Source organism: Haliotis cracherodii, unplaced genomic scaffold (genome assembly GCF_022045235.1).
Source record: "Haliotis cracherodii isolate W230 unplaced genomic scaffold, xgHalCrac1.p SCAF_3, whole genome shotgun sequence".
Taxonomy (NCBI): Eukaryota; Metazoa; Mollusca; class Gastropoda; order Lepetellida; family Haliotidae; genus Haliotis; species Haliotis cracherodii.
The window spans coordinates 75,057,134-75,079,336 of record NW_027266286.1 but is presented as its reverse complement, the minus strand read 5'-3'; the positions used below and the strand labels follow the sequence as shown (position 1 = coordinate 75,079,336).

Here is a 22,203-nt window from a genome sequence, read left to right as displayed (position 1 = left end):
AGTGTATATCTGTATGTCTACCAGTGTATATCTGTATGTCTACCAGTGTATATCGATATGTCTACCAGTGTATATCTGTATGTCTACCTGCGTATATCGATATGTCTACCTGTGTATATCTGTATGTCTACCTGTGTATATCTGTATGTCGTCTGTATATATCTGTAAGTCTACCTGTGTATATCTATGTCTACCTGTGTACATGTGTATGTCTGAATGTGTACGTCTGTATGTCTACCTGTGTACATCTGTATGTCGTCTGTATATATCTGTAAGTCTACCTGTGTATATCGGTATGTATACCTGTGTACATCTGTTTGTCAACCTGTGTACATCTGCATGTCTATATCTGTATGTCGTCTGTATATATCTGTATGTATACCTGCGCATATCTGTTTGTCAACCTGTGTATATCTGTATGTCTACCTGTGTATATCTGTATGTCTACCTGTGTACATCTGTTTGTCTACCTGTGTATATCTATGTCTGCCTGTGTACATGTGTATGTCTGAATGTGTACGTCTGTATGTCTACCTGTGTACATCTGCATGTCTACCTGTGCATATCTGTAGACACAAATCAGAACAATGTGAATTCCAGTCGTCATTCTGTTTGGCCTTGAAGACAATGGAAGTGACTGGTTTATTTCGATGCATTCGATGTGTAATGCTTCAATATGCGTGTACAGAAAATAATCAAGTTCATCATGTCAATTTAATTTTAACACCAGTACCACACACAACAAACATAAGGAAAAACGTTATTCTTAATCCATGGAACATTTGTTACTTCACGAGGGCACTGTGTGGAACATTCCAGTGGTTAGGCAGGCTGTATATATGGGAACAATAGCGTGTTAACGTATCTCACACGGATTTTTATCACATCGGAACCAGCTTTCATGTGAGGATCGCTCAGTATTCCTGATTTCCTGCCTCGTCCTATCTCGGAAGCTTGACCACTGTCGACGTTGGATGGATATATATTATTATCACTGACTTTTGCTATCACCACCGTATTTGAGTATTTGATACTGTCCACTGCCATCATATTATATATTGCCATTGAATATTGTACTACCACTGTATTATTTACTGCCATTGTAATTGCCGCGCAGTCATTTTTATTGATTTGTAAGCTTAGTGAATACACAATTGTTGATTGTATACCACTTGTTGTTTGTTTCACACTAATTTCTTTTACGTACAGATTTCTGGATTAACATATTGTTTCAGTTTGGGAATCGACATGTAACAGGGGCTCTGAGTGGTGTATTCGTGTCACTGGTACAAGCGGACACACAGGCACACATAGAGGCACGCACGCACGCACAAACACACAGAGGCACGCACGCACACACAGACATACACACACACAAACATGCATGCACATCTCTATATAAGAGCAATTAATCTTGAAAGCGACGTTAAAGCCCCCCTCACCTCACCTCAACTCATTTAGACAACTTGAGAGACGACCAGTGAGAAGCTGGCCATATAGACAAAAGGCTTGAGTAGGGAGAGGGCTGGGGCTATTGTGTTAGTTCACAGGGTGTGACATTCACAAACAAACCATGCAGTAAGCATGCTTAGTAAGAGTGATGTGACTGATGGTTTAGTGTTTAAAGTAGGCTGAGCAATAAAATAAAATGACTACAACTGCATTTAATTATGGACATGAATTATACTTAAAAGGTAAAATACAAGAAACAGTCAAAATATGTAACTGCCACATTATTACATTCGTTTCCACACTTGACACCGTTATTATTACACTCGTTTCCACACTTGACACCGTTATCATTACACTCGTTTCCACTCTTGACACCGTTATTATTACTCTCGTTTCCACTCTTGACACCGTTATTATTACACTCGTTTCCACTCTTGACACCGTTATTATTACTCTCGTTTCCACACTGGACACCGTTATTATTACACTCGTTTCCACTCTTGACACCGTTATTATTACACTCGTTTCCACTCTTGACACCGTTATTATTACACTCGTTTCCACTCTTGACACCGTTATTATTACACTCGTTTCCACACTTGACACCGTTATTATTACACTCGTTTCCACTCTTGACACCGTTATTATTACACTCGTTTCCACTCTTGACACCGTTATTATTACACTCGTTTCCACTCTTGACACACTGGACACCGTTATTATTACATTCGTTTTCACACTGGACACCGTTATTATTACACTCGTTTCCACACTGGACACCGTTATTATTGTAGCAGGACTGGGTCCGATGCCCACAGACCACAGACACTACGGTGTTGGTCAATGGCCAATATTTATTTGCAGAAATGCGAATGTGATTTTAATGAAAAACCACCCTGAAACAATCAGTTATACAATATAGAACATATAAAACAATACACATATCATAAACACAGATATATACATACAATTCATATGCATACTAGTATGGTGAGATACAGTACATAGTATTGTTGTTAATGCACTGGGTAAAATATATTTATGTACATGTTAATTAGAAACGAATTCTGTCTTGATATATGATCAAATACATACATTAGATAATGACCTGTAAACGACAACATGTAAACGACATGTAAACCTACCAGGTGTGGGTCTGGGTTGATATCACACCTGGGGACGATGCCGCGCTAAGTTTCTGCACAGTAGTGCAAAACTTGTCTGCAGAGGAAATAATAATATATACAGTACATGCAGACGTGCCAATAAGAACAAATACTTTCTATCACATATACATGTAGCTGAACATGAAAGAGTAATGTTGTAAAATGACTCATGCATTCATTCATTTATGCTTACTTTCATTCATTCATATATGCTTACTTTAATTCATTCATTTATGCTTACTTTCATTCATTCATATATTCATATCATGCATGCTTGCTTAGCCTTACCTCTTTTATCACAAGTAACCTCTATCATTTCTAAAACTACTAATCTTACTTTTTAGTTTAATGCTTATACATGTTTTAATGAATGTAGAATACTTATTTGGTTGTTAAACTCAATGATAATTACGAATCTACATTCCGTGTATTCGTGTCTAAACACACATATATCCAAATACAAACAATATCTACAATATTGCAAATACAATTCAATGAATAAAATCCTCAATTCAATAATACAATATACTAACCTTGGAATTTGATCTAAGGTTCCCCAAAAACGATCCTTGTGAAAAAACACGTGAATATATATATATCTTTATCCGTGGAGAGGTATATGTGGAGTGACCACAGTCCTTAGGTGTCCAGCATACAGCATGGCTGAGTACCCAAGCTGGCCATATAGACAAAAGGCTTGAGTAGGGAGAGGGCTGGGGCTATTGTGTTAGTTCACAGGGTGTGACATTCACAAACAAACCATGCAGTAAGCATGCTTAGTAAGAGTGATGTGACTGATGGTTTAGTGTTTAAAGTAGGCTGAGCAATAAAATAAAATGACTACAACTGCATTTAATTATGGACATGAATTATACTTAAAAGGTAAAATACAAGAAACAGTCAAAATATGTAACTGCCACATTATTACACTCGTTTCCACACTTGACACCGTTATTATTACACTCGTTTCCACACTTGACACCGTTATCATTACACTCGTTTCCACTCTTGACACCGTTATTATAACACTCGTTTCCACTCTTGACACCGTTATTATTACACTCGTTTCCACTCTTGACACCGTTATTATTACACTCGTTTCCACTCTTGACACCGTTATTATTACACTCGTTTTCACACTGGACACCGTTATTATTACTCTCGTTTCCACACTTGACACCGTTATAATTACACTCGTTTTCACACTGGACACCGTTATTATTACACTCGTTTCCACACTTGACACCGTTATTATTACACTCGTTTCCACTCTTGACACCGTTATTATTACACTCGTTTTCACACTGGACACCGTTATTATTACTCTCGTTTCCACACTTGACACCGTTATTATTACACTCGTTTTCACACTGGACACCGTTATTATTACACTCGTTTCCACACTGGACAACGTTATTATTACACTCGTTACCACTCTTGACACCGTTATTATTACACTCGTTTTCACACTTGACACCGTTATCATTACACTCGTTTCCACTCTTGACACCGTTATTATTACACTCGTTTCCACACTTGACACCGTTATCATTACACTCGTTTCCACTCTTGACACCGTTATTATAACACTCGTTTCCACTCTTGACACCGTTATTATTACACTCGTTTCCACTCTTGACACCGTTATTATTACACTCGTTTCCACTCTTGACACCGTTATTATTACACTCGTTTTCACACTGGACACCGTTATTATTACTCTCGTTTCCACACTTGACACCGTTATAATTACACTCGTTTTCACACTGGACACCGTTATTATTACACTCGTTTCCACACTTGACACCGTTATTATTACACTCGTTTCCACTCTTGACACCGTTATTATTACTCTCGTTTTCACACTGGACACCGTTATTATTACTCTCGTTTCCACACTTGACACGGTTATTATTACACTCGTTTTCACACTGGACACCGTTATTATTACACTCGTTTCCACACTGGACAACGTTATTATTACACTCGTTACCACTCTTGACACCGTTATTATTACACTCGTTTTCACACTTGACACCGTTATCATTACACTCGTTTCCACTCTTGACACCGTTATTATTACACTCGTTTCCACTCTTGACACCGTTATTATTACACTCGTTTCCACTCTTGACACCGTTATTATTACACTCGTTTTCACACTGGACACCGTTATTATTACTCTCGTTTCCACACTTGACACCGTTATTATTACACTCGTTTTCACACTGGACACCGTTATTATTACACTCGTTTCCACACTTGACACAGTTATTATTACACTCGTTACCACACTTGACACCGTTATTATTACAATTCGTGTCTTGAAATACGTGAAACACACTCGTTGTAATGTCGTTGTTGAGTGAATGAGTTGGTGGGTGTGTGGTAGAGTGAGTGAGTGGGTGGGTGTGTGGTTGAGTGAGAGAGTGTGTGGGTGTGTGGTTGAGTGAATGAGTTGGTGGGTGTGTGGTAGAGTGAATGAGTTGGTGGGTGTGTGGTAGAGTGAGTGAGTGGGTGGGTGTGTGGTAGAGTGAATGAGTTGGTGGGTGTGTGGTTGAGTGAGTGAGTGAGTGGGTGGGTGTGTGGTAGAGTGAATGAGTTGGTGGGTGTGTGGTAGAGTGAATGAGTGGGTGGGTGTGTGGTAGAGTGAGTGAGTGGGTGGGTGTGTGGTAGAGTGAATGAGTTGGTGGGTGGGTGGTAGAGTGAGTGAGTGGGTGGGTGTGTGGTAGAGTGAGTGAGTGGGTGGGTGTGTGGTTGAGTGAGTGGGCGGGTGTGTGGTTGAGTGAGAGAGTGAGTGAGTGGCTGGGTGTGTGGTTGAGTGAGTGAGTGGGTTTGGGGAATGTATAAGGCTCCCTTGAAAATCTATCATTTATATCATCTTTCATGTGCTGACCACCTTTGTTAAAGCAAATGTTTGGTGCTATCAGACCAACATAAATCGAGGTGAATACGAAGGTTGAACCCGCAACCCGCAACTGTGACACGGCACATCCAGACTCAGGAAGAAATGTGCCAAAACCCGTCACCCCACGATCACGTGCAATCAAGTAATGTGTCGCAGACGACAAACGCACGCATACCACGAGCGAACTTCCAGCACTGCGTCTGTCTATAGCGTCAGGCCATTGTTATCTCCCTTTATCAAACGACATGATGGTCATGTAGTAAGTGAGTGAGTGAGTTGGGTTTAACGCCGCTTTTAACAATATTACAGATATATCGCGGTGTGTCAGCTTAATATGTGGGGAAATCCCGAAGTGATGCAGATCTCGGACGTTTACCACTTCGGTGAAACCCACGAGCACGGGTACGGTGCTGACAAACCTATAAACATAATCGGGGAGAACTGGGATTCGAACCCAAAATCATAGGTTTCTGGCGTGCCCAAGGGACGCAACTCTGCACAGCGAACCGCGGCGCTTTTGACGACTGGGCCACCCGTGCCCCCAAGATGGTCATGTAAATTATGAGGAAAGACACAACGTCAGGACAATAATACATATATTTTATTTGCTCACAACAGTTGCAACAGGTTAATAAAGTCTCTTCTGTTCTACAATCTCAAGACTTCAAACGTTTCATCAGGCAAGAATACACATGGGAACAGAAGGTGGAGTACTCGGTGCTGACAATAGCAACATGGTATACGTACGTGTACACAAGTTTAACTACTGTTGTTTATAAGTCTTTATATAGTCTCTGGTCCTAAGCTGTCTATCACAATGATACAACGTCGGCGTACATAAGGAGGTGAAGTATCGTGTCAGAATAGATTCACAATAAGCAAAATATGGCCACAGTTAAAAGTAAGCACACTGACACTGCCTCTGGGTTCTATCTACAGTATGTGTTGCAGAGCCATAGTCTAGTCTCTGAAATAATCATATTTTACAGAAAACAGCTGCTTAATGTTAGTCATAAAATATAATATAAAGGAGCCCAGAGTCTTTCTTCATGTTCACTTGCATGGGCTGTATTGGATTTTTTCAGGGTCTGTATGTGAGACGAGCAGAGCCAGTGCATCTCATCTTCTGGGCCTGCCGACGTGTGAGACCTCCACCTTCTGTGACACGCCATATTTGAAACTGAGAGAGCCCCCGACTGACCAAAACACGGTTCTGCCATCAGTGTGAACGCTTTGTGTGTCGTCATCATTGTAGGCATAGCCATAGGCCTCAAACATATCGTTGACAATCTGTCCAATCTTATTCTCAACTGACATCAAGAAGGCCCCACTTCTTATGCTGCTGAGTGTGATCTTGACGCGACCTTTGAAGGCCACGACTGCCGTAAACTTGCAGTCAAATGTCTGCTGATTGATGTGTAGCGTGGCAACCGTTCTCGACATCGGAGGGACCCGTATGTTGGAATTGGCGGTCCAGGTCATAGAGTGCTTCACTGAATTAATGTTCTCACTTTCCACGGTAACCTCGTTTCCAAAACCAGAAGTAACCTTTGTGACTTCCGGTGGAACAGGAATGCAGATGCCATTCTTCACTCCTCTAGTGAATCCGTTTGTCAAGACTGTAGTTGAGGTGGCCTCAGTGGTCCGCTGGGTTGAGAAGTTGTGTTCCTGTGTTTCGTTCGTGTTATTGGCGTAGTCTGACTGGAACACCATCGTTGTCTGTGACGGCGAAGGGCCCTTTTTGCTCCCATAAGAGAGGTCTCTCGTGTCGAAGTGGACGCTGTCCCAGATGACCTTGAACTCAACGTCTTTGTAAGGCAGCGTGGCCTCATTGGCCGTACTTGAGTACTGACGCCAGGCCCACTTCTTCAGTATGCTTTCCAGATCTACAACTGGAGGCGGCACTGTATGTTGCAACGTTTCCTTGTCTGGACTTGATTCAGTTCCTCCCATCTTCGACTGTGACTGAAATGGTGAAGAGAGTACACGTCAAAACCTTAAACGTTCACCGATGTATGCCTGCTGATCCTCTGAAATTAACTATCGCATAAGACGGTCTGACCCGTGAAGAACTCATTCTTGCCGTAAAAGGTAACTATGCTTATCGTAAGAGGTGACTTATATGATCGGGTAGTCAGGCTCGCTGACTTGGTTGATGCATGTCATCGTATTCCAATTGCGCGGACCGATGCTATTGATATCAATAACTGGATAATCTGGTACAGACTTGATTATTTACAGACTGCCGTTATATAGCTGGAATATTGCTGGGTGTGGCGTTAAACAACAACAAACAAACAAACTATCGCATAACAGGCTGTGCCATACTGTTATTTAGAACTCGGTTTACACGGTGCGACTGATCACGTACGTGTACAAATTACCTGCCCCTTGTCAAAGGACGTAGAGACGTCCCAACTCTCTACGCATGTACGGATGTCGGAGTTGTACGGTTATAAATGGGGATCGAGTTGGCATTGCAGTCAACGTCTACGATTGTGACAGCACCTACTCGAACTAACACGTCGAGATATAACTAGTTATGTTGAAATAAAACTGCTTTTTGGATGAAATGTAAAATTTTCAAAGCGGCATTAACTCACAAACTCACCTAATATTCTGTCATTTACATCAGACCCGTGAAGATTCAGGGGTAGAATAGGTCTTCAGCCACCCATGCTTGCCGTATAAGGCGACTAACGGGACCTGGTGGTCAGGCTCGCTGACTTGGTTGATGCATGTCATCGATCTCAATTGCGTGGATCGATGCTCATGATATCAATCACAGGATTGTCTGGTCCAGACTCGATTATTTAGCCGTCATATAGCTGGAATATTGCTGAGTGCGGCGTTAAACAACAAACCAACCAACAAAATCATTTACATAATGTGTACATAAGTCATCAAGAATTATACAGTCCATGCTACTTTCAAGTTCCGATCAGTGGGAATGGACCAACATGTTATCCACTAAAATGTCCCGCTTTGCTAAATCCCATGGCAAGACATGGAAAGCAACACTCCCCATAAACGTATCTAACCATGGCTCCTTTGTCTTTGACTGTGGTCTAACTAACTGTTTGTTAAACACCACTTGGCAATGTCGGAACTTCTTTCTTTCCCTATCATTTATCTTGATGATAGAACAATTTCATGAAAAACGTTTGTCGCCAGCGGGTTTCGAACCAAAGAGGTACACTGGGAAGGCTGACAAATGTTGTCTTCTACCACGTTTGATTGTTTGAAATTAACAACTAAACTAGTTAAATATTCACATCAGGATTTATTGCTTATCCGTTTATGAACTGCGAAATATCTAGATCAGTGCTGTGTGTGCTCAAAATAGTAATGTTTTAACTTTAGGTGATTGATAAATATGCTCGAGTTGGTCCAAACTGAATGGTATACTTGCCCAGGGACATGTATTCTATAACCCAAATCGGCGAAGTGTGATGTGAACGTGCGAAAGGCTCGGGGAACATATGAACAGGCCATTCACGCAGTCGCACAGTATTCTCACAGTTGAGAATATCTTTCAAAATACCTTCAACAAAACAATGTTTTAAAGCATTTTAGGTGCTATAAATGTCGGGCATGATTAAAGTATGTTAGACCACTCGGGCCCCCGTGTCTAATGTGTACGCGTGAAGGGAACTGAGCCGTGGGTTTCACCACTGCACTATCCCCGCTGTCCCTAACAGTAGAAGCAGTTAAACAGACAGCGATATGTGTCTATTATGAAATGCTCAATGACCCTGCATTCAGTACATTCAGATTTTAGTCGAGGTAATTATGGAGCTGTGGGTCTCTGTTAAAATATACCAACCACACTTTATCCATTTTGCTATTAACCTAGGAAATAAGAGATGATGAATCAAAGAAATGCTACTTACATTAGTATGCGTCGCAGTTGTCTCTCGGTCGATCAGCTGTATGAAAACTGAAGTTATTTGAACACATCTGCCTATATGACATTACTGCTCGGGTTAACCCGAGTATATATTTATAGCCATGACGCGGTAACACGTGTCGCTAATTCGATACGTTTTCAATTCAATACAAGAGCAATCAGTAAAAGTGAATGTAAGTAAACTACATTGTGCGATTGTGTGTGTGTTCACATTCGATGGGGTTGTTCGCCAAAACGAAAGCCGCTATTTAAACCGATGATGTGCTATGTTTTCCAGTATAGCTGATAGAAGTTATTACTTCAATTTTTATTTCTCCCGTCCTTTCTGCACTTAGTTAGACAAGAAAATCATATGTGGCTGTGTATCGTAATACTTACGATAATTGCTGTATGAACGCCAGGTTTGACTAGATACATATTGAATAAAATAATGTTAAAACTTTGAACAGAAATCGCAGTCAGCATCATATACATGTACAAAATGAACATCGGTTCTCTAAGTACAACCATACACACAGCAAGACATTTATATAAGAGCTTGCTGATAAATAGGCCACACGAACACCAATCAATCAATCAACGACATTGAGTACATTATAATCAGATAATACCGCATCCGTTCGATCCGAAGTGATCCGAACAAATGTTTGGGGCTAGAACACCCTGCATGCGTGTCTTTCTTACAGAGGACGACTGCAAACTTGAATCCACGCGTGTCTTTTTAAGGCCATGGTTAAGCCTACTCTAGTGTATGGATGTAAGTCACACGTGGGGTTTTGTTAATATACAACAAGCTGGAAATGTACAGGTTAATTTTATGAGGCAAATATTTCCTGTTAAGAGGTGTACCCATTTATTTATGCTTTATGGGGATCTTGGTAGATATCCACTCTCTGCGTTCAGACGCGTATGTTAACATTCTGGTCAAAACTGTTACTCAGTAAATCCACAAAACCATCATCGAAATTCAAATATACATGTACATTGATACTGCATCAAGTCTAGTCACGTTGGTTAATGGTTGTCGCTTAAAGAGTCTGTCCGTCGCATTCTAACTGATAAATCGAAACGAAATTGGAATGCGTATAATTTAAATTCAAATAAAGGCTAAACGTACTCTGTAATGAAATTTGAATTCAATTTGGAAAATTGTTAAAATTTTACACTATTTTCTTTGGTAATAAAGCTACCATAACTGCCCATTGAAAAGGGGATATGGACCAATATACGAAATGAGTGAGTGAGTGAGTATGGTTTTACGCCGCTTTTAGCAATATTCCAGCAATATCACGGCGGGGAACACCAGAAATGGGCTTCACACATTGTGCCCATGTCGGGAATCGAACCCGGGTCTTCGGCGTGCTGTATAGGAAATGAAATGCAGCAATGTAACATTAATGATACTGCTGAAGAATTCCAACATATATTTAAATGTATTTTTTTTCAAGGAAGAGGGACAACTGTTTACACAAAAAAGAATATTTAGAAAAACCAAACATGTTAACATTCAAAGAATTTTTTAATTGTACCAAACTGTCAGTTGTTAAAAAACTCTATATTTTGTTAGCACATCATGGGAAATGTTAAATCTTCCAGTTAAGTTCTTCTTTGAGAGGCATTTAGAAGTCGGAGTACTGTGTAAGGATAAGATAAATGGATGAACAACTTCTTTATTACAATTAGGAGCGACGTTTCGGTGTGGGTTCTAAGACCGTCATCACACAAGTGACAAGTTATCACTTGCTTGATAACGGTGTTAGAACCTACACCGAAACGTCGCTCCTAATTGTAATAAAGAGGTTGTTCATCCATGTATCGTATACTTACTTCCAGTTAAGCTTGTATCCGGCATCTCACATTATATATATTGTCATTTGTACCTCGCATGCCGGAGAGTTCCTTTTAAGAGAAACACAAGTTCTGTTTTGTTCTGTTCTGGATCTCCTTGTCGTGTCTGTATTGAGGTGACTTCATAAACAGGGCTGTCCCAGTATGACGACCCGTCTTCTCTACTGTAGCCTACGTCTGTCGGTGACGTATCCCGTGAATGTACATATACTGGGCGTGGACCGCCGCCGTGGCCTAGTGGTAGACCGTCCGCACGCAGAGTTGAAGCTCGGTGGTTCGAACCCCGGACGCATCATACCAAACGACGTTAAACGTTGTTACTTTTTATTACCCTGCCTGGCGCATTGATTGAGAGGTGAAAACAAGGACTGGTCGTCTCCCAGTCAGTATACTGTGTCTGAGTGGGGTATTCATGTTAAACTGCGGCATGGTATCTAAGTGAGCTAGCACTATGAAACCGGCAATAGTCCGGATTAGTACACGCAGACACACACACGCACGCACGCACACACGTCGCTGTTTTAGTGCAGTAATCTTGGACGCGACGTTACACACCATTCCCCCTCCCCTCACCATACCATGAAGTCAGATTCCTCTACACTAGACATACAAACACTCCTCTACACTAGACATACAAACAGGTGCTCCCAAACTGTACACACGTGTCTGTCTGTGTGGGGTTGTCATATACTATCAGTATGTGATACACTTTCTATTTGCCTCTCTAAATCTAAATCTGATGACACTTGGTGTATTTAAATATCGACAAAGCGCAATATCACTTCATGTCGGTACCTGCCGTGTGTGTATGTCAGCTTTGAAAATGATCGCTCAATAGAATTTTATGTATACTGTTTCTTTTTGTTGTGTCCTCGTTAATATCAGCCGCGCGTGCGTGCGTGCGTGCGTGCGTGCGTGTGTGTGTGTGTGAGTGAATGAATGAGCCCCATGTGTTGTAGAACTTGGAATGAGTGAGTATGGTTTTACGCCAGTTTTAGCCACATTCCAGCAATATCACTGCGGGGGACACCGGAAATGGGCTTCACACATTGCACCCATGTCGGGAATGGGAACCGGGCTTTCGGCGTGATGAGCGAACGCTTTAACAACCCAACCGCTCCAACAGAACCTGGAGCAGTATAGGTAGGTATTGTGTGCGACCGGTTGCTTGTTTTCCCCGTTATGCAATAATAGTGAATGACGGGCTATCCTGAACCTGCATTAGACTATTGGGAACTACAGGGACACTATTGCCACGTGGGGGCACGGGATGCCCAGTCGTCTAAAGCCCCGCGATTTGCTTTGCAGAGTTGCATCCCTTGGGCTCCAAAAAATATGATTGTGGGTTCGAATCCCGATTCGCCACGATTTCTAAGTTTGTCAGCACCATACCCGTGCTCGTTGGTTTCACCGAAGTGGTAAACGTCTGAGACCTGCATCACTTCGGGCTTTCCACTTCGGGCTTTCCACATTACGCTGACACGCCGTGATATAACTGTAATACTGTTAAACCCAACTCACTCACTCACTAGTGCCATGTGATTCCACGGCAGAGTATGGCGCCAGGTGTTCATGCTTTGGTATCGATACCGGGGTGCGATTATAACATCAGCTATCGACACTGATATAATACCTCGTTATAACAGCAGTACTAGATATCACAGATAATACCTCGTTATAACAGCATGTATCGACAGAAAAAAACCAAAATAACATCAGTTATCGATACCATAGATATGTCCCCAAGAGAAACAGCAGGTATCAATACCGCAGATAATACCCATTGTAGCATTAACACGGACGAGCAAGCGAGTGAAACTTGACATAGAACTACAACCCGTGAAAATCCGGGGTAGAATAGGTCTTCAGCAACCCATGCTTGTTGTAAGAGCAAACGGTAAACATTCGATGATTATTTTTGATAAATCTTGTTTGTTATTTTGGATGATAGAATGTAAAACACTCCCAATTATAGTAATATAAATACAACTATAATAATATATGGAACCACATATGCATGATAACAAGTTGATTGATTGATTTCTTCCTGAGGGTTCGTTGTTATAAACCCACACCCTGTAATACGCGCCGTGGGTGCATGTCATCGTATCCCAATTGCATTGATCTATGCTCATGATGTCACTCACTGGGTCCAGACTCGATTATTTACAGACCGCCGTCACATAGCTGGAATATTTCTGAGTGCGGCGTTAAACAACAAACAAACCAATCAAAGCATGGGTTGCTGAAGACTACCCCTGATGTTCACAGGGAGCTAGGCACTGTATTCGGACATCTGGCTGTTCCAGACGTTTAGTAATAGTCTCACATGTGATTATGTGAACACAAAGCTCTATTTACAATGATGTAGGTGGTAGATCAGTTTGAATTATTAAACCGAACCTTCGCTCACTGTCACGCTGTGTTGGAACGACTGCTGTATTACGTATGTGTAATGAGTGCATGTTGTTGCACGCCGCATCCAACACTAATCCCCCATACTGCTGCGGCTAAGGAACTATCTGGTGAACAGTGACAGTATGGGGAATGACCCACAGTACACATAGTGACCACAAAGTGACCACAAAGTGACCACAAAGTGACCACTCTCTAGTGACCACTGGAAACACACACTTTCAACAAAAAGGCCATTCGATATTTCAATGTAAGACTGTTTGACTACGGATATTACGAACGCAAGGGACATACTATGAGCTGTAGTCGAAGTTCGGCATTGGCATGTACAGCAAACCTTACTTTGTTTCAATATCATTGTATATATATCGTTGTGGGCACGTATCTATTTACAAGACCATAGTATATCGTTGTGGGCAACATATCTATTTACATGATCATAGTATATCGTTGTGGGCAACATATCTATTTACATGATCATAGTATATATCGTTGTGGGCACATATCTATTTACAAGATCATAGTATATCGTTGTGGGCAACATATCTATTTACATGATCATAGTATATATCGTTGTGGGCACGTATCTATTTACAAGATCATAGTATATCGTTGTGGGCAACATATCTATTTACATGATCACAGTATATATCGTTGTGGGCACATATCTATTTACAAGATCATAGTATATCGTTGTGGGCAACATATCTATTTACATGATCATAGTATATATCGTTGTGGGCACATATCTATTTACAAGATCATAGTATATCGTTGTGGGCAACATATCTATTTACAAGATCATAGTATATATCGTTGTGGGCACATATCTATTTACAAGATCATAGTATATCGTTGTGGGCACATATCTGTTTACAAGATCATAGTATATATCGTTGTGGGCGCATATCTATTTACAAGATCATAGTATATATCGTTGTGGGCACAAATCTATTTACAAGACCATAGTATATATCGTTGTGGGCACATATTTATTTACAAGACCATAGTATATATCGTTGTGGGCACATATCTATTTACAAGATCATAGTATATATCGTTGTGGGCACATATCTATTAACAACATCATAGTATATATCGTTGTGGGCGCATATCTATCAACAAGATCATAGTATATATCGTTGTGGGCGCATATCTATTTACAAGGCCATAGTATATATCGTTGTGGGCACATATTTATTTACAAGACCATAGTATATATCGTTGTGGGCACATATCTATTAACAAGATCATAGTATATATCGTTGTGGGCACATATCTATTAACAAGATCATAGTATATATCGTTGTGGGCACATATCTATTAACAAGATCAAAGTATATATCGTTGTGGGCACATATCTATTAACAAGATCAAAGTATATATCGTTGTGGGCACATATCTATTAACAAGATCATAGTATATATCGCTGTGGGCACATATCTATTAACAAGATCATAGTATATATCGTTGTGGGCACATATCTATTAACAAGATCAAAGTATATATCGTTGTGGGCACATATCTATTAACTAGATCATAGTATATATCGCTGTGGGCACATATCTATTAACAAGATCATAGTATATATCGTTGTGGGCACATATCTATTAACTAGATCATAGTATATATCGCTGTGGGCACATATCTATTTACATGATCATAGTATATATCGTTGTGGGCACATATCTATTAACTAGATCATAGTATATATCGCTGTGGGCACATATCTATTAACAAGATCATAGTATATATCGTTGTGGGCACATATCTATTAACTAGATCATAGTATATATCGCTGTGGGCACATATCTATTAACAAGATCATAGTATATATCGTTGTGGGCACATATCTATTAACTAGATCAAAGTATATATCGCTGTGGGCACATATCTATTAACAAGATCATAGTATATATCGTTGTGGGCACATATCTATTAACTAGATCAAAGTATATATCGCTGTGGGCACACAACTGATGTAACCACCGTCCGCTTGTATTCTGTTACTGTTCTGCTGATCCCGCCGCTGAATGTTCGAGACATGCTATAATTACATCTGGGCATTACTTGGCCGCGATAAACATGGCGCCACGTCACCTGGACATTTGATTGTGAAATGTATTGCAATGTTGTCATTCATAGGTCATAGAGTGTTTTCAGTACTGACAGGAATGGTGTACCTAATTACACAAAAAATATGTCTAAGCATCAACTCTTCCGTAATATGATATTCAAACAGTAAGATAAGACAACGCATGATAAGTACATCTTTATTGACGAGGGGTGATTACATTCTCAGCAGCTTGACTCCAAATGGGCATCGTTCATCCACACTGACCACACACGGACCACACACGGACCACACACTGAAAGTCCGCACATGAGGACCTCGGTATTCCAGAAACCTGTTCATAGGACTTCTTATACAAGCTTATATGTGCTATACAATGTATTACCACGTCATGTTTATTTAGTACGAAGTTGGAATTCGTAAATCGGGACGACATGACGAGGAAAACAACCGTCCGGTTTAAAGGGGGTTCACTATGCATGAGCAACACACGTGGTGTGAGCAACAGTGTTCGGTTTAACGGGGCTTCACTGTGCCTGTGTAACACCCGTCATGTAAAGACGGAGGTGTCCGGTTTAGCGGGGGTTCACCATGTATGTTTAACACACGCCATGTAAGCAACAGTGTTCGGTTTAACGGGAGTTCGCAACACTCGCGAAAAAAAACGATGTAACAACGGTGGCCGGAGAAATGAGTGAAAGAGAGAGAATGCTACAATACCTGTGGGTATTTCTGTCTCTGAGAACGCCACATCACGTGATGGCTGGTGACAGCTTGACATGCGTGATGTAAAACAATTTGTCCATGTGGAGGTCGTTAACTGCAGCCATGATCTATCGCAGCTTCATCTGGAATGTTCTCTGATTCTGGTATGTTGTTTCGTGTTTCTGCGAGTGACCACAAAAATACAATTTCAAGAAAAAAATATAAAGATGTTATTATTGTAATATTATGAGGCTTTATGAGCTCTAAGCCAGTGACCTTTCTTACTGACTAAGGGGCGGTTGGATAGCCTAATGGGTAAATCTTTCGCTCGTCGCGCAGCAGACCCAGGTTCGATTCCCCACCATTTCTGGTGTCCCCAGCTGTGATATTGCTGGAATATCGCTAAAAGCGGCGTAAAGCAATACTCTTGCCGAATAAACACTTTCTGTTTCCGAACACAACAGCCCCTGGAGTAGCTCCCCATCAACCCCCCCCCCCCCCCCCCACCCCACCCACCCACCCCCCACCACCCCCACCCCTCACTGTACATAAATAAACAATTATCTGTGTAAATATATTGCCATTATTGAGTTGACAAAATCCTTGACCTAAGATAGCATTAAAAAAATTAATTAAAATTTAATGTTGATTTCGGAATGATGTTTATGGTGTAAAATTGATAATCCTTTTCGACATAATCATTGATAAAATGCAGTTGTGATGGGCTATTATGATATTCGACAACCTTTGGGTGCAATGTTTTGTTATGCGCAATTCACATTGACTATAAATAGAACCACGTCATTTGCAGCAGTGATCGTGGAAAAAGCCGACTCCTAATTTGCCACGCCCACCACGAAGCTCCACCCCTTAGGAGGTACTTCGCATATTCTTTGAACAAAAGCCTCCGACATTTCTGGGTATTCCCAGACTTTCAATATTTTACGTGACACCTATTGGATGGAGCCGTTACTAATGCAATAATCAAAGACACACCGAGTCATGTTTGATTTTAACATTAAACAGCAGAGGGTATATATAAGTCGAACTGGCTCGGTATTTCACAAAGTTGTATAACCAGTTCTTGGAGGCACAGCATATTTTGACTCACAAAACCAGGTAAGTGCCAGTCCCTTGTTTGTTTCATGTAGATAGGTCACAGGTGTACAGATCGTGGTGGACATCATTACACCCATGGTAGATCTATTTGGGACAGATATTTCTCTGTTAAATGTATACATGCGTCTTCCCGAGCCAAGTGAGTTAACTGACTATAAAAGTCCTGTGGAAACTGGAATTTTAAAGTCAGTTAACTCTCTTGTCTCGGGAAGATGGTATACATGCCACTGTGACGCGTTCTTTTAGAAGGAACGTTGATACAAGCATGGTGCAGGAAATGATTCATTGACTGATGACATATGTGTTGCCATCGGGGGTATTTCAGTTTTACGTGAAACTTCACACTAACTATGGGTACCAGTTACAGTTGAAATTTAACAACTTTTTTTTTTTTTAAACTTTAAATTGTATCTTATATGTAGTAATGTATGATTGTATTTATATAGCAATTAATTAATTAACTAGACTCTTTATATGTGTTTGATTTAACACTTTTTGTTAGTTTTCGCTCCTTGAGACGTAGACTCTAACTCAGCATCTCATATTTGTGCTAAGAGAGCCCTAGTTGTGTAACTTTAAAATAGCACACTCCACAGCCCTCGCCCGACAGCCCTCGCCCCTCGCCTGTAGCCCCACCCCACAGCCCTCGCCCCTCAACTGTAGTCCCATCCCTGTAGCCCCACCCCACAGCCCTCGCCCCTCGCCTGTAGCCCCATCCCTGTAGCCCCACTCCACAGCCCTGGCCCCTCGCCTGTAGTCCCATCCCTGTAGCCCCACCCCACAGCCCTCTCCCCTCAACTGTAGTCTCATCCCTGTAGCCCCACCCCACAGCCCTCGCCCCTCGCCTGTAGCCCCGCCCCACAGCCCTCGCCCCTCGCTTGTAGTCCCATCCCTGTAGCCCCATCCCACAGCCCTCGCCCCTCGCCTGTAGCCCCACCCCACAGCCCTCGCCCCTCGCCTGTAGCCCCATCCCTGTAGTCCCACCCCACAGCCCTCGCCCCTCGCCTGTAGTCCCATCCCTGTAGCCCCACCCGACAGCCCTCGCCCCTTGCCTGTAGTCCCATCCCTGTAGCCGCACCCCACAGCCCTCGCCTGTAGTCCCATCCCTGTAGCCCCACCCCACAGCCCTCGCCCCTTGCCTGTAGTCCCATCCCTGTAGCCGCACCCCACAGCCCTCGCCCCTCGCCTGTAGTCCCATCCCTGTAGCCCCACCCCACAGCCCTCGCCCCTTGACTGTAGTCCCATCCCTGTAGCCGCACCCCACAGCCCTCGCCCCTCGCCCGTAGTCCCACCCCACAGCCCTCGCCCGGCAGCCCTCGCCCCTTGCCTGTAGCCCCATCCCCGTAGCCCCACTCCACAGCCCTCGCCCCTCGCCTGTAGCCCATCCCTGTAGCCCCACTCCACAGCCCTCGCCCCTCGCCTGTAGCCCCACCCCACAGCCCTCGCCCCTCGCCTGTAGCCCCACCCCACAGCCCTCGCCCCTCGCCTGTAGCCCCATCCCTGTAGCCCCACCCCACAGCCCTCGCCCCTCGCCTGTAGCCCCATCCCACAGCCCTCGCCCCTCGCCTGTAGCCCCACCCCACAGCCATCGCCCCTCGCCTGTAGCCCCATCCCTGTAGCCCGGCAGCCCTCGCCCCTCGCCTGAAGCCCCACCCCACAGCCATCGCCCCTCGCCTGTAGCCCCATCCCTGTAGCCCCACTCCACAACCCTCCCCCCTCGCCTGTAGTCCCATCCCTGTAGCCCCACCCCACAGCCCTCGCCCCTCGCCTGTAGCCCCACTCCACAGCCCTCGCCCCTCGCCTGTAGCCCCATCCCTGCAGCCCCACTCCACAGCCCTCGCCCGGCAGCCCTCGCCCCTCGCCTGTAGCCCCATCCCTGTGGCCTCATCCCACAGCCCCCCCCCCCCCCCCTCGCCTGTAGCCCCACCTCACAGCCCTCGCCCCTCGCCTGTAGCCCCAACCCACGGCCCTCGCCCCACGCCTCCAGCCTCATCTACAGCCCTCGCCGTAGGCCCCACTCCACAGCTCTCGCCCCGCAGCCCTCGCCCAACCCACCGCCCTCGCCCCTTGCCTGTAGCCCCACCCTACTACCCTCGCCCCTCGCCTGTAGCCCCACCCCTGCAGCCCTCGCCTGTAGCCCCAGCATTTCGTAGTTACTGTGTTTACACACAAGGAACAAAACATACTTATGGTTCGTTAAACCGGACATTCACAGGAAACATTACCGTTCGGATTAACGGGGTTTCACTGATGTAAGTAATAGTTTCAAACACTCAGTATTATCGCATATCCATGATGTCCTTTCTGTTTAAGATACAACATGGGAATGACCGACTTTGATGCTGTTATCAGAGGGTGGGCCGGACGCCAGGCCCGCACAGTGGGTAACACACGTGGCCCCAGTGAAAACATCCCCATGGAGGTCGACTGGAGCAAGGTGAGGCAGTCGACTGTCAAGACAACTTTTACCACCCCTGTCCATCAACAGCAGGGGGGTGGTACACCGAGATCTCAGATCGTCTTCACCTCCAACTACGACAACAACACCGACGAAGTCCAGAACCACACCTTCCAGATGGACCGGGCGACGGAGGCCACGGTAAAGACATTTGTCACAAAGGGCTTCTCAAAGAACGGAAACGTCGACATCCACATTGACGTCCCTCAGGTTGTCTCTGACATGACCGGCGGCTTCGGTAGCGACATCGTCGTCGCCAGTGAGGACCAGAGCACGGTGAAGCACGCCGTCTCCTGGGGGCTTAACTCCACGGTGAAGGCTCAGCCGAACAAGAGAACCATTGCTGAACTGCGTATCACGGAGATTGAACATCACTGCACATTTGAAGCAGAGGTCAACATCCGCGGTCGTGTCTTCGTCAGGGTCAACAACGGCGGCTCCACGCAGGTGGTTGAGGGCGACATTGCCACTATCCTGAAGGATGAGCTCAATGACGCGGCAGCACGGAATGATGGCATGGTGTCCATCCAGGGAAGAAAGGTCACCTGGAAGGTCGCCGGTGGACTGCGGTTCAAGTTCGGGGTGTCTCAGGACGTCAAGGTGAAGAGCGAGAAATTGCCACCACAGCTGCCGTGCTAGGACTTTGACCTTTGTCAGTTCAAGCTAGTTATGTCATATCTTCTTCATGTGATTACAATAATGTACGTACTGTTAAGAACGCCATTGTCATACATACAGTCCCAAGGAAGACATGTGAAGCCTGTGTCTGAAGAAATATTTACCTTAACTTGCCTTGTGTCTTTTGTTCGTTTTTAAAGAAGCATAATCTTTCAATAAATGTTAAACTACTTACATATGTTGTGTTATGTTGTTGTAAGAGGGGAACTCCCTCACTCACTTCAATAAATGTTAAACTACTTACATATGTTGTGTTATGTTGTTGTAAGAGGTTGTTGTAATCTGGGCATTCCTAGGCCCCGATAAACATGGCGCCACGTCACCTGGACATTTGATTGTGAAATGTATTGCAATGTTGTCACTAATAGGTCATAGAGTGTGTTCAGTACTGACAGGAATGGTGTACCTAATTACACAAAAAAATATGTCTAAGCATCAACTCTTCCGTAATATGATATTCAAACAGTAAGATAAGACAACGCATGATAAGTACATCTTTATTGACGAGGGGTGATTACATTCTCAGCAGCTTGACCACACACGGACCACACACGGACCACACACGGACCACACACTGACCACACACTGACCACACACGGACCACACACTGAAAGTCCGCACATGAGGACCTCGGTATTCCAGAAACATGTTCATAGGACTTCTTAGACAAGCTTATATGTGATATACAATGTATTACCACGTCATGTTTATTTAGTACGAAGTTGTAATTCGTAAATCGGGACGACTTGACGAGGCAAACAACCGTCCGGTTTAAAGGGGGTTCACTATGTATGAGCAACACACGTGGTGTGAGCAACAGTGTTCGGTTTAACGGGGCTTCACTGTGCCTGTGTAACACCCGTCATGTAAAGACGGAGGTGTCCGGTTTAGCGGGGGTTCAGCATGTATGTTTAACACACGCGATGTAAGCAACAGTGTTCGGTTTAACGGGAGTTCGCAACACTCGCGGAAAAAAAACGATGTAACAACGGTGGTGTCGGTAACAAAATCTGATTTCTTTTTTTCACTTGATAATAAAAGTTCATAATCATACCTAAATCTCGGCACATAAATAGAGTGGCTGTGACGTCACAGTGACCTCTTTGGTGAAAGAGAGAGAATGCTACAATACCTGTGGGTATTTCTGTCTCTGAGAACGCCACATCACGTGATGGCTGGTGACAGCTTGACATGCGTGATGTAAAACAGTTTGTCCATGTGGAGGTCGTTAACTGCAGCTATGATCTATCGCAACTTCATCTGGAATGTTCTCTGATTCTGGAATGTTGTTTCGTGTTTAACGTGTCATCCGCTGTGTAAATACGACGCATATAACAATCATTCGGTGTGGTATAGTGGCTGATTGCGGCATATAATACTCTGTGATCTGCGAGTGACCACAAAAATACAATTTCAAGAAAAAAATATAAAAATGTTATTATTGTAATATTATGAGGCTTTATGAGCTCT

At 43.4% G+C, this 22,203-nt stretch overlaps 4 protein-coding genes across 5 annotated transcripts; 1 reads left to right on the top strand and 3 right to left on the bottom strand.

Annotated features, from left to right (window-relative positions):
• Positions 1-552: 552 nt before the first annotated feature.
• Positions 553-6,644, bottom strand: LOC139475705 (putative uncharacterized protein DDB_G0286901). The gene is made up of 4 exons (XM_071258893.1): positions 6,584-6,644; positions 3,547-4,941; positions 1,741-2,280; positions 553-566 (listed from the first exon to the last, which is right to left on the bottom strand). The coding sequence occupies exons 1-4, from the start codon at positions 6,642-6,644 to the stop codon at positions 553-555; spliced, it is 2,010 nt and encodes a 669-aa protein (XP_071114994.1).
• LOC139474962 (uncharacterized) lies at positions 6,141-16,570 on the bottom strand. 2 transcript variants are annotated; one of them, XM_071258165.1, is made up of 2 exons: positions 16,494-16,570; positions 6,141-7,491 (listed from the first exon to the last, which is right to left on the bottom strand). In XM_071258165.1, the coding sequence occupies exons 1-2, from the start codon at positions 16,524-16,526 to the stop codon at positions 6,646-6,648; spliced, it is 879 nt and encodes a 292-aa protein (XP_071114266.1). In that variant the 5' UTR covers positions 16,527-16,570; the 3' UTR covers positions 6,141-6,645. The 2 variants fall into 2 exon arrangements, with proteins under 2 accessions (XP_071114266.1, XP_071114267.1); XM_071258166.1 differs by lacking the exon at positions 16,494-16,570 and adding an exon at positions 9,420-9,470.
• Positions 16,571-17,449: 879 nt separating this feature from the next.
• Positions 17,450-20,957, top strand: LOC139474546 (uncharacterized). Its single transcript, XM_071257603.1, has 2 exons — positions 17,450-17,597; positions 19,911-20,957. The coding sequence occupies exon 2, from the start codon at positions 19,918-19,920 to the stop codon at positions 20,692-20,694; it is 777 nt and encodes a 258-aa protein (XP_071113704.1). The 5' UTR covers positions 17,450-17,597; positions 19,911-19,917; the 3' UTR covers positions 20,695-20,957.
• Positions 18,148-19,590, bottom strand: LOC139475704 (uncharacterized PE-PGRS family protein PE_PGRS54-like). The gene has a single exon (XM_071258892.1). It carries the CDS (start codon positions 19,588-19,590, stop codon positions 18,148-18,150), a length of 1,443 nt encoding a protein of 480 aa, XP_071114993.1.
• Positions 20,958-22,203: the final 1,246 nt, after the last annotated feature.

What these genes read in the sequence shown, in the direction of transcription:
- LOC139475705 (XM_071258893.1), bottom strand. Translation starts at nt 6,644, where the DNA reads ATGCACTGGCTCTGCTCGTCTCACATACAGACCCTGAAAAAATCCAAT. An exon ending in ATCCAATACAGCCCATGCAA is followed by an intron (nt 4,942 to 6,583) that starts GTGAACATGAAG and finishes ACGTATTTCAAG; the next exon opens with ACACGAATTGTAATAATAAC. An exon ending in TGTCAAGTGTGGAAACGAGT is followed by an intron (nt 2,281 to 3,546) that starts GTAATAATGTGG and finishes CCAACACCGTAG; the next exon opens with TGTCTGTGGTCTGTGGGCAT.
- LOC139474962 (XM_071258165.1), bottom strand. Translation starts at nt 16,526, where the DNA reads ATGTGGCGTTCTCAGAGACAGAAATACCCACAG. An exon ending in AGAGACAGAAATACCCACAG is followed by an intron (nt 7,492 to 16,493) that starts GTATTGTAGCAT and finishes TCACCATTTCAG; the next exon opens with TCACAGTCGAAGATGGGAGG.
- LOC139475704 (XM_071258892.1), bottom strand. Translation starts at nt 19,590, where the DNA reads ATGAGGCTGGAGGCGTGGGGCGAGGGCCGTGGGTTGGGGCTACAGGCG.
- LOC139474546 (XM_071257603.1), top strand. Translation starts at nt 19,918, where the DNA reads ATGGGAATGACCGACTTTGATGCTGTTATCAGAGGGTGGGCCGGACGC.